Source organism: Ceratotherium simum, chromosome 12 (assembly GCF_057802395.1).
Source record: "Ceratotherium simum simum isolate JZ-2026a chromosome 12, ASM5780239v1, whole genome shotgun sequence".
NCBI classification, from domain to species: domain Eukaryota; kingdom Metazoa; phylum Chordata; class Mammalia; order Perissodactyla; family Rhinocerotidae; genus Ceratotherium; species Ceratotherium simum.
Window position 1 is genome coordinate 28,275,273 of NC_141911.1, and position 13,081 is coordinate 28,288,353.

The window sequence follows — 13,081 nt, forward strand, 5'->3', positions numbered from 1 at the left end:
CCTGTCAGAATAGGTATTACTAAAAAGAAGAAATAACAAGTGTTGGAGAGGATGTCAAGAAAAGGGACCCACCATACACTGGTGCTGGTAGGAATGTTAACTGATGTAGCCACTATGGAAAACAGTATGGAGATTCTTCAAAGAATTAAAAATGGAAATATTATATTACCCAGCTATTCCACTTCTGGGTATTTATCCAAAGACCATGAAAACACTAATTTGAAAAGATATATGCCCCCCTATGTTCACTGCAGCATTATTCACAATAGCCAAGATGTGGAAGCAACCTAAGTGTCCATCAACGGATGAATGGATAAAGATGTGATAGCCGTAAAAAAGATGAAATCTTGCCATTTGCGACAACATGGATGGACCTTGAGGTTAGTATAAGCATAAGCATAAGCTAGATGAAATAAGTCAGAAGGAGAAAGACAATTATAATATGATTTCACTCATATGTAGAAGATAAACAAACACAATAGATATGGAGAACAGATTGGTGGGTACCAGAAGGGAAGACGGTGGAGGAGGGTGAAAGAGGTAAAGGGGCACAGGTGTACGGTGATGGATGGCAACTAGACTTTTGGTGGTGAACACGATGCAGTCTATATAGAAGTTGAAATACAATGATGTACACCTTAAATTTACATAATGTTATAAACCAATTTAACCTCAATAGAAAAAATAAAGAAGAAAATAACATTCATCCATATTGTCTTTACCCAGACTTAATTACTTTAACATTTAGACATACGCTTCTGAGATTTTTTGCTGTTGATTCCTCAACACATATTAAAGAACATATATATGAATTCATCGCCATAAAAATCAGAGTATTATAGATATCACTCAATTTCACCTTGACCCCAGCGTCCCCATTCTGACTTCATTTATCCTCACTAGAAGCAAATATTATTATGAGTTTGGTATATACGTTTTTCTAATATTTTGCATATATATGCATTTGCAGAAAATATATATAACTTTGATTTTTAAAAGTGACCTAAATGGTATCATACCGTGCACATGGTTCCACAGCTTGCCTTTTTCACTCAATGTGTTTTTTAGCTTTACTAATACTGATACACACAGGTCTAGTAGTTAGCAACTCTTAAGTACAAATAGATCAGTACAACAGGAATAAAAGAAATTTGGTGGCTTGGGGGAAATGCTGTATTATTAATTCTTTAAAACTCATTAGGAATTTTTGTTCCAATAGTAGAAAATTCCCATAATCTGGATGCCAGCCTCATTGGGCTGTGACTTCCCTGCTTAATGTCATGCTGTCTCTGTACACAGATGGCAGGATCTCTTTGGTAGGGATAAGGTGCCGTTTCAGATAAGGAGAGACAGAAAGCCAAGCTAGAGAAAGTTAAGATAAACACAAGAATTTGGCTATGCTAGACAAGGAAAAGTAAAACCTCAAAACCGAGAGAGAGAGAGAAAGAGAAAGAGAGAAAGAGAGAGAGAAAGAGAGAGAGAGAGAGAGGGATTAACTTCCTAAAGTGAGCAAAGACAGTGGAGATTTGGCAATTGCTCATTTAGACTTATCTCTACATAGTAAGTTGTTTGTTTGGTAACCATTTTGAAAAAGCTTGTTTTTTCCCACACCACTCTTACTAACACTTACTGGCATTGTCTGGTAGCAGAAACTATACAGTGGGAATATATTTTTTTTCATTTTTCTTCTGCAATTGCTTTACTTCACATTTAAAATTTTACATATAAGTTGGCAATCTCAACTAAAGAATAATTAATTGCTATCAATATGAAATTTTAAAGTATATTTAAATGAGAAAAATAGCTTTTATATCATGTCAATTTATTCAAAGTTATCAACATAATTAATGACATTTTAGATTAAAATTGAGTTTTTGTAAGATGTTACAATCAAATATTTATTTATATTAGCAATTCAACAATTAAACAGGGACTCCGGTACTATTTTTAAATTGCATTCATATAGAAGAACAGTAAGTAGTTGTTTTGGATGGGGTGGTTGCGATGGTAGCAGCTCTCACAAGGTATTCTCCAATCTACAGACATGTTTTCTTTCTTAAACACATGATAATAATAGCTAAGAATTACATAATATTTGCCAAGTGCTGGACACTCGTGAACATACTTTACAGATTTTAATTAATTTGAACCTCACAATAACCATGTGAGATAAAGATTATCACCATCCCCAGTTTACAGTGAGGAATCTGATACAGGAGGCTCAGGGACTCATCTAAAGTCATACAATTATGATGAAGCAGAGGTGGGATTTAAACCCATACAGGTTAGCTCCAGAATGCATACACTTAAGCAGAATGTTATTCTGTCTCTCCCGCACAGCCAAGTAACATACTATCGGGTGGCACTGGGTGAAATTTACATTGCACTAGGGGTTCTATCATTTTGAGTTTGGGAACCATTGTGATTAACATTGTACTAGCAGTTCTATTTCAGTTTTCTTAAAGAAATGAAACCAGCGTGTCTGTCATTTTCTTTTGCCTACTGGAAACCATCAGCAAAAACAGGAAGAAAACCTCCAGTTAAAAGAGGGATTGTTAAAAAAGCATATTTCAGAAAAAAAATAATAAACTGTACATCCAAAGGAGTGTCTGGTCCCTTTAATTTCTCACTCTAATAAGCTAGAACCTCATTTCAGCCACTCTAGGATTTCCCCCAAATATGGACTAGTACATACCTATACGTGTGTGTATTTACGTGTGTGTGTACTTGTGTATGTATGTGTATGTATTATACACATATTCTCAATGGTAGCACATTTTTGTTCTCTGTGGATAGATTTTATCTGGAGATAATCAAAAGCATTTTGAGCTAAGATGGGCAGGTGATGTAAGGTTAGGCAACATTAATTTGAAGTAAAAATAAGTCTGGGCTAAAAATAATGAAATGGCCTTTTTAACATTCAGTTACCAACTCTGACATTTGCTTTTCTAGCAAAGGATCTGGACATCTTTGGAATCTAATTCTATTACAAGGTAAGTCTTCTCTCCCCTCCTCCCGCCCCCATTTTTCTGCCTCTCTTCATTAATAAGGGTAATTTGTTGGAAATTTGGACATACACAGAATTCTTTGTCTGTGAACTCCACCCTGTTTTCTAGATTATGCAACACTAAGTACATATTGTGGTAGAAGGAGCACCCTCAGATGTAATGCTATACAAATGTAAACATTTTAGTCACCCAGTAAAGTCATACCTTCATAAATAGTTCATTAGAAGAATTTTTCATTTTTATACTTGACTAAAACTCAATTTTCCTTTATTTTCACATTTGTGAAAAAAAAATCATTTACCCACTCCAAGACAGGCTGAGATCCATTTGCTGTATGGAAACAAATTCTGTTCTCAGCATAATCTGTCCCGTGTCCAGTGAAGGCGTTCTCTTAACCACTGCTGCCATCTGCTGGTCGTGTGATTCTTAGATTTTGGAAAAAGCAGTGCACAATGCTCCAGCCAAGATGATGCAAAATGCAAGAATCATTAATAGGTAGTTTTGTAGACCCTGAATAATAAAAAAGAATAACAGTAATTAATAAAACCTGAATCAAATATACAAAAAGTAGAGACTCAAGATTGCTAGGGACTTGACTAATCATCTGCCGTAGCCACCTGTATGCTTTTTGCTATCCCTCCAAGTAATCAACTCAGATTCTCTTGAAAATCCACAAGAACATTACTAATTCACCCATTCAGTAAATACTTGTGGGCTCCCACTATGCATCAACATGTGCTGGGTTAAAATGGGGAGCAAAACGTGCCCTTATTCAGCTAACTGTATAATATGAGAGGCAGGAATTAATAAAAGCATCACAGAAAAGAATGTTACAAAGTAAGAGGAGTGTTAATAAGAAAACAACCATGGTTGTTGCTGAGTGTGTTGCAAAGGAATCTTAACAAGGCTGTTTTAGAGGGTGGGGAGTTGAGCTTCTGACTATAAGTATTAATGAAGTCGGCAGAGAAAGAGGGCAGCAGGGAGAGATTGCAGGTAGAAAACATTTTACGTACAAAGCTCTGTGGTAAGAGAAAGCATGATACTTGCCAGGGACTGAAAGGTCAGTGTGACCAGGGCAATGAGAGGTAAATGGAGCAAGATGAGGTTGGTGGGCTATGGGCCGAAGCACACAGGGATCTCATAGGCCATACTAAGCCTAGAGGCCATAGATTATACTTTTTTTTTTTTGGTTAGGAAGATCAGCTCTGAGCTAACATCCATGCTGGTCCTCCTCTTTTTGCTGAGGAAAACTGGCCCTGGGCAAACATCTGTACCCATCTTCCTCCACTTTATATGGGACGCTGCCACGGCATGGCCTGACAAGTGGTGCATCAGTACGTGCTCAGGATCCGAACCCAGGCTGCCAGCAGTGGAGCGCGCACGCTTAACCGCTACGCCACGGGGCCGGCCCATAGGTTATACTTTTGAGTTTTATTTTTCCAAGCAATGGGAAGACAGTAAAGGAAAGGGCACAGCTGGATGAAGTGAGGCGATAGGATTTGCATTTCATAAAACCCACACTTTTCTGCAGATGGTGAAGATTGGAGGGGGCCAGAATGGAGGCAAGCAGACGAGTAAGGAGGTGACTACAGTCCTGGGGAGAGATGATGAAGTGCAGATGGAGAGACAGAGATCGATCTAAAGGGCGAGGAAGAAACAGAGACTAGGTTTGACTTGTCCAGCTATGTATGGGTGCACTGGTCCTAAAGATGGGAAATACTGAGAACCACTTCCCAATGTAGCCAGCCCGTCCTTAGACATGTTACGCAGAGATATTTTATTTCCTGCAAGTTCTGTCTTTAGGGGTACAGATAGATCAATTCTAATCTCTCTCCCACAGGATAAACCCTCAAACATTGAAAATAACTGTCTTATACCCCAGAAACATCTTTTTTCCTAGTCAATATTTTAGCTCCTTTGATCATTTTTCATATGGAATGGTTTCAAGCTGCCTCAGTGTCCTAGCTGTTCCCCTGTGAATGACTGCCAGCTTGTCTACATCCCCTTTTAAATATAGACCCCAATACTCTAAGGAAAGTTTTAAATATCATCAAGTAAAAGAGGACTAGCACCTCTCTAATTTCAGATATATGGTCTAAAATTACATTGAGATCTCCTGGGAGTCAAATCATATAATACTATCATTAGCTCTTATTAGGAGTGATGCCAATTAACACATAGCCAAAACACCAAAAAATGTATATCCCCTTTTTTCAAGTTAATAAAGGATTGAGTTAGAGTGGGTTAATTAGGTTGGGGCCAGTTGAATTATTTGATTCACTGTGAGCATTGACACCACCAGAAGTCACTACTGCAAGTTCTACAAGTGAAGGATAGACTACAAAGCCTTGCCAAGTACAGAGCAGCTTATTTACACACACACACACACACACACACACACCTGCAATAAGGTTTTAAGGTTCCTTGACATCTTTTCCCTAGTTTTAAAGACTGCAACCTTACCTAGACACCAGTATTGGTGCAGAGTAGACACTCAATACATATTTGTTCAAAGAATGAATACACTCAGCTGATTTCCAAATGTACTTTGTGAATTATACAATTGATGACATCGCTGAAATAAGAAAAAATATATGGGGCCTCAATTATCCGCACCTTACAGTCTAATTATGTGAATACTTTGCTGAGTTCTCTGTTGTATTGTCTATGTAGACATAAGAATAATGTTCTCAGGGAGTAAAATATTTTTCCTCTTTAAGGTTAAGAATCTGCCCAAACTGCCTACTCTCCCAGAGAAAAAGATCTATTATATTTGGGCAATAGCAAAAGTTTTCCTTTGTCAAAGGTCAACGTTAACTCTTAGAAAGATCACGCTAACATTCTCCCCAAAGCAAAAATTTTTAACTTGGATTTTTGAAGCAGCTACTAAAATAACAAATCATCTCATTCTTTATCTGGGAGTAGCTACTGACCTATAAATTGTTGTGGTAATAATCCTGTGTGTTGGTATTACCGTAGACATATTGACTAAGTGTATTGCTAAAAATACAATGGATATCTAGCTTAAAATAGCCAAATATAAAATTCTAAAACAAACTTCCCAAAGAGGAACAGACACCAGATACAAAAGGTCATCAGAAGTGCAAAGCATCCAACTGGAGCGCTGATGGTATTAAAACTAAATAAAATCATTAAACTCACACAAAAATGTGCTTGGATCTCAGATTAAGTTCCTACTGCTAGAGGTTGCAGACTTCGTGTCTCTTATGCGTCTTTGAAGATTGCTTCAAGACACAACCAAGAAGACCTAAAAGTCATAAAGATAAACGTTTTCCTCTAGCGTTTTATCTTGTTTCTAAGAAAAATCATTAAAAAAAGAATTCTGATAGGATTTTGGTTTCAGTGTTTAGTCGATAACTCTTAAACTAGTTGGCATGTAAAATATTTAAAACTTTCTTTTAAATAAGCTGTTGAGGGGTAATCAGGTACCTGCATTGAATAAGTATCGCTGGACGCTCCTTAAGTTTTGTTTGTAGACAGATTTGTAAGGTCTTTTTTAACTCTAGAAAGGTCAATAAAACTCACTCTTTGCTTTCAGCTTGGCCCTCCCTCTCTTTATTTTTACATACATACTTGGCCATACTTGAGCACTCGCTGTCAAAATTCCAGATAGAAAACCACTGGGATTTCATAGGAATCTCACTGAATGTAACTGGAGAGAACTGCCTAGTAATAATCGTGAGTTGTTCCATCAGGAATATGGTGAGTTTCCTCATCTGTTCTGATATTCTTTTATGTCCTATGGTAAACGGTGGTAGTAAAGTAAAAGGTTTTATAAATCTAGCACATTTCTTCTTAATTATTTTCTTATATTTTTATAATTTTCATAGGTATTAATAGCATTTATTTTTCTCTTTTTAATTCGTTATTGGTGGCATATTGGAAAGCGATTGATTCCATATTTATTTTATATTTCAGCATTTTACTAAATGATCTTATTGGATCTTAAGATTTTCAGCTGATTCTCTTAAATTTTTAAAGACAATAATGTGATATGCAAATGACAATTTTCTTATTTTCTTTCCTGTATCTATTCCTCTTATTCTTAATTTTATCTTAACACGCTGGCTAGGATCTCCAGAAAATACTGAATAATAGCAGTGATGGAAAAATCTTTGACTTCCAAATTATAGAGAACTTTTTTTTTCAGCTTTATTGAGGTATAATTGATAGAGAACTCTTAAGTTTCACTTTAGTTATGTATTTGTTTTCTGATAGCCATTTTGTATCAAAGCTTCCTCCTATTTGTAGCTTTACTAAGAGGTTGTTTTCTTAATTAAAAACTGATTTTTCATTTTAATAAATGCCTTTTGAATATATAGTATCACATAGTTTTTCTCTGTTTATCTAATATATAATAAATTACATTAATTAATTTGCATATTATGAACCATCTTTGCATTCTTGAATTACATCCCACTTGGTGATGGCTTATCATTCCTAAAAGCTCCTCCTCTACTTGGTCTGTGCTGTCTTTTTAAAGATGTCTTAAAAAAAACTTTTTGAATGTCCTTTAGCATCTTTTTAGAGGACTCTGAGTAGTTAACACTATGCTCAATGTTGAGGGATTCTTTCTCTCAAGGGAGTTCTTGTACCTAGGGAAGACGATTTTTAATTCAGTATTGTTATTACTAAATGCTTTATAATAAATCTATTCTTAGTTTGTGCTTCTTTATACCTATAATTGCAAATAAGCTATGGTCATTTACTGGTTTTTTCTAAGGCTTCAGCATGTTATACTGGACAAACCCAATCTTAAATAGAAATTATTATCCTTTGTGAGGCAGATGAGGTATTTGCCAGGAGATTTACAATGTGTTTTGGGCATAAAATTATTATTTGTGGAAAGCAACCCTATCTAAAATAAATGAGAAACATGTGCATGAAAGTAACTTATGGGTTTATAACTGTTTTAAGTTGTCTTGTGTATTTAAAAAAACAAAAATTAAGATCATGATCCAAATATCTTCTAAACAAATTTATTTATTTAATCTAAGAATCTGACTTGTATTATCAAATTATTATTATTATTGATTTCTAAATCAAAACATTTCATTTAGAATGAAGGAAATGATGTTTTAAATCTAAAACCAAAGAATCATTTTAAGAATTAGCCAGGGAAACAGTTCACTTTATGGTTCCCAGAAATTAGCACCATCAGATCTTCTTAGAACCAGGAATTATTTGTTATTGCAGCTGCATATTAAGACAGAAAATATTATGTCTATGCTGCCTTGACAGAGTGTCTCTGGATTTATATTGTTTTTAGTAAAAACGATTACAAAATACTATGCACACGTATTCCTCAACTGAAGACTTTTTCCACAAATAGAGGTAAATGGAAAAATTCTAAAACAATTTTTAATGAAAATACACACACACACACACACAAACACACATCCTAGAACTATTTGATGAGTGCAATTTTAAATCACCATCATCTACACTTGAAAAGGAAGGGGTAGTAGTCACCTGCTATCATAACTGTTTTTCTATAAAGTTGCTAGTTTGATATGGAGGCCTTTGGGAGACATGAGAACCAATGGAAAAATCTATTCCCAAATTCCATCTGCCTCAGGGATATTTTAATCTTTGAGATAAAAAACCTTTCATCTTGATTGTCTACCATATTTTACACTAAATAAAATTTTCCTCTATCTCATTTCACTGGGTCATTTAACCAAAAACTCTTATGGGAAAAGAAAACCAACTAAAGCATTTTTCCACTGGCAGTGGGGTGGAGAGAAATATGTTTCCTAATAATTATCATATCTTTAGTGTTTTTTCTCCTAGTTAGGGATGACACCATTTTGAACATCTGATCTGTCACCTCCATTCATGTGTTTTCTGCCCTGGACTTAGGAGTCACATGCAGTTTTCAGAAAATAACACAAATATAGTATTATATACCCTTCTTATCTGGATCTACACCTGTTTTCTAAATTTGTCCTTTCTTGTACATACCTGTATTTCCTTAAACATGAAGACACCCCACATTGCAGCTATAAATCCTGGACCCTTAAATAAAAATAAGAACTTTAATTAAATTGGTTATTTTTCTGTGACTGCACTCTACATAAATATAGTAAATCAGAGAGCTGACCTGACACTTTAATCAAATAACTTTCTATTATAAAAACAATATAACAATATTGTCAAGGAAAACTATTCATCATCTCAGTCCTAACTCAACATTAAGTTAAACTGAGTAGCATTAGGTAAGAAGTGAAGACTTTTTTTCTTTATGGTTTTCATTTTTGTTATTTTGATGATTCTATATTTTGTGCCATATAATGCTTTTCTTTAGTGTGATCTATTTATAAAAAAATATTTTGATAAGCAAATAGTTCATTTTTTCTAGTGAACTAGTTCCTTAGGATACTGGAAATGGGATTAATAGGAAAAAGTGCAAATTTATAACTTTGGCATGAGATAATCCCATAACTGAAGAAATTTTAGTACGTTCTTTTGGGCCTGACAAATAATGTGCTTATGGAAGTAGCATGCACTTTAAAAAAAATTTTTAACTGATACTAAACTAACTAAACTAACTAAACTCTAACAAATGCTAAAAATAGTTTTATAGGAAGATAGAAAAACCATGTAAGGAAAAATAAACAATGGCTTAGTAGCAGGAGACAAAGACAGTAATGAAATAACATAGGACAAAAGAAATGAGGAGAAATCAGATAGAAAAAAAAGATGATTTTGCAATCTGAAAACTTGAAGCTATTAAAGTTTGTTAATTTTTTTAGCTGAGAAGGGAAAAAACTGGTATTTGGATTAATAGTGGTCTTTGTGGAGAAAGTGTATTGTATCAGCATTTTTGTGATTCCTTTTCAAGTCCTGCACAAACTCTGGAAGAGTTTCAAATAAACAATTCCAACATGTTTTTTTCCCCTTCCACTATTCCAACTATCTAAATGGCTGGGTCAACAAAGTTTGACCCAATCCTGGTATGTAAGTGAAGTAACAAAAATACATTACTCTCTGTTTTTCAGCATCTGGAAAAGTCAATATCAAAAGAGCCAGAGAAATAGGTCAAAGGAACTGTGTTTTATCAATGACGTAAGGTCCTAAGCCTCCAAATTCAAACCAAACAAGAAGCATCTGGGTCCTCTAGGCAATTCCTTACTGACTTTGCACAGGACAGGTGGAAACAATAGAAAGGAGGATATAATATTAATGTTATCATGCCAATTGCTCAAGAATTTTATCCTCTTTAATCTAGAAATTTATTTCTCTTCAGAGAACATGGTAGAAGACAATACCAAAACTTATCATTGACCATTAAGGCTTTTTAACTGGTGATTTTCTAAATGTTAGTTTAGACATGGCCTAAGGGTTAGTGTGAAGAATAATGTGTTTATAGGAAGTGGTGCTTGGCTAAAAGCAATGCAAGCATAAGTCAAAGTGTGTACAGACTCTTCAATTCAGGCAAAGGAGAGCCAAAGAGGAGGAATATTTTAGATAAGAGTGACAGCTGTTTTGGCAATTGGGATTGTATATTTTCCTTTTGTAAATTAATACAAATAACACATTTGTAAATCAGCCTTTGAAAATAAGGTAAGCTTGCGGGGGCCGGTCTGGGGCCGGCCCCATGGCGAAGCGGTTAGGTGCGCGCACTCCGCTGCTGGCAGCCCGGGTTTGGATCCCGGGTGCCCACCAACACACCGCTTATCAAGCCATGCTGTGGCAGTGTCTCATATAAAGTGGAGGAAGATGGGCACGGATGTTAGCTCAGGGCCAGTCTTCCTCAGCAAAAAGAGGAGGATTGGCATGGATGTTAGCTCAGGGCTGATCTTCCTCACAAAAAAAAAAAAAAAGAAAAGAAAATAAGGTAAGCTTGAGCCATCTAGAGGAGCTGAAGCTTCTGGATAAGCTGATTAGGCTTTTAGACTTATCAGGGAAGACTTGGACAGAGGTAACAAGCCCTTTCTCCTGCTATGTGAGTTTTTCTTTTCTTCTTTTTTGATTTCTAATTGATTGTTATTTGCCAATAAATATAGATGCTGCTTTCAAGGAACTCACAGTCTAGTCTCCAATGGATGTGGAACAATGGAAATTTATGCACCTGGGAAGGACAACGCTGCTGGGATTTGAAACATGTACTCTTTCAATAAAATAAGATTGACCATATTCATAATTGTTAAAGCTGGGTGATGGGTATGTTTGAAATTTTCCATTAAAAAAAGTTAAAGTTAAAAAAATCTAATTCTGTCAAGAAAATAAGATAAAGAAGAATGCAAGATCCTTGAAGGTAGGGACTAAATCTTTTCTGCATGTGACTAAGTTTGTCCTTGACTAGAGTAACAAAAGTGAAACCAAGCAAGAACCTAGTAGCAATGAAGACCTATTCCCTCACCTCCCAGAAATACCTGTCCCTCCCAGGTAACAATCTCCAAGCACCAGAGGAATCTACACCTGGTGGGTGAGAAGACTTGGCTTACATCACAGTGGTTTGAGAATAATCCTTCTCACGGGCAAGTCTCCAAAACCACAGCAACCACTCTTACCGACCCTCTGCCCACACTCCACATGCCTTAGCAATTTATTTCCACTGAATTAAGCTTTAATGTTTTGTCCTGAGTCTTTACCATAATTTAATACAAGAAACAGTGGTAGGATAACTGTATCTCTGTCTACAATAAAATTTTTGTGAAGAATATTATTTATTGTTCAATGTCCCTGTAAAAGGCTCCATATGATTAAAAAAAAATAGATAAATTCTATTATTAGTGAATTTAGTGCTAGAAAATAATTGGTCTTTTCTGAGGAAGTAATATGTTACCAGTTAAAGAGAATTAGCTACCCCATTGTATTACCCCCTTTTGTAAGCACAAAGCAAAACTTAATGTTTAATCAGTGAACTGTTTAAGCTTGGTGCTGCTTGCTTCCTTTCTCATTTTTATCATAGCTTTGATTTTCTGTGTTTGCATTTCTATTTGTTTTGTATGACTTAATTGTATCCGTGTATTTTATATAAAATTACTATAAGCCCTTTATGGAGAACCCACATTTGTTCAAGAATATAACTTGATTAAAAGACAAAATCACTAACATATGACAAAGTTTAAATTTAATGTGATTAATGACTTGATCTATTTTAATAAATATTATTCTTCCTTATGTAGTGGGATATTAATGTCAAATAACATTTGCATCCCTAGTTGAGGAGCATATCATACTATAAACTTTTCTCTACAAATGTACTTTTAAGCATTTGACTGGTAAGCTTTATATTCCACTCTCCATTATATTTTCCAGTGTTATATGGTCACTTCTAGCATTAAATATCCTTGAAATAATGAGAAAAAACCCTTTTTGGAAAGAATTTGGGTCCTCTGCCATTCCAGTGACAAGGACTTAAACCTAAAATAATTCCTTATAATTTGCTCAATTTTGATAACATTTTCCCTCAGCAGGGATTAAGAATGTCAAAATGTGGGCTCTTTAAATTAAAAAAAAAAAACTTTTATTATTTGAATTTAGTTGTTCTTTAAGGCTAACTATTTTATGGACACAGTGGAATCATCAAAAAATATACTATTTGCGGGGCCAGCCCAGTGGCATAGTGGTTAAGTTCACGTGCTCTGCTTTGGCGGCCTGGGTTTCGTGGGTTTGGATCCTGGGCACAGACCTATACACTGCTCGTCAGGTCATGCTGTGGTGGCATCCCACATACAAAATGGAGGAGGACTGGCACAGATGTTAGCTCAGTGACAATCCTCCTCAAGCAAAAAAGAGGAGGATTTGCAACAGATGTTAGCTCAGGGTCAAGCTTCCTCACCAAAAAAAAAAAAAAAAAAAAAAATACTGTTTGAAACCCCAAATTTATATTAAAACTTAAGGATGTTTCAAACTTTGATGCAATGTGATTTAGACTAGACAATGTGTTTAAAAAAGTCAGTTTTCTAGGTTTGCAGAGGTGTGCTACTAAAATGTCTTAGGCAAATTTTGTTGATGATGATGATTTAGGAAGCAGTGGGTGCAGGTGAACAGCTGGTCAGCAATCTAAGATATCTAGTGTAGACACAAGAGCCCAACATTAA

The 13,081-nt window shown here is 35.3% G+C and overlaps 1 protein-coding gene across 1 annotated transcript in view; it reads right to left on the minus strand.

The window, feature by feature from the left end:
- Positions 1 to 3,212: 3,212 nt before the first annotated feature.
- Positions 3,213 to 13,081, minus strand: part of TMEM144 (transmembrane protein 144) — a 34,718-nt gene continuing 24,849 nt past the window's right edge. Inside the window, exons 12-13 of the mRNA XM_087437484.1 lie at positions 8,994 to 9,047; positions 3,213 to 3,518 (exon numbers count right to left, since the gene is read on the minus strand). Of these exons, the coding sequence (XP_087293610.1) occupies positions 3,435 to 3,518; positions 8,994 to 9,047 (138 nt within the window). The 3' untranslated portion in view covers positions 3,213 to 3,434. The remainder of the gene's footprint in view (positions 3,519 to 8,993; positions 9,048 to 13,081) is intronic.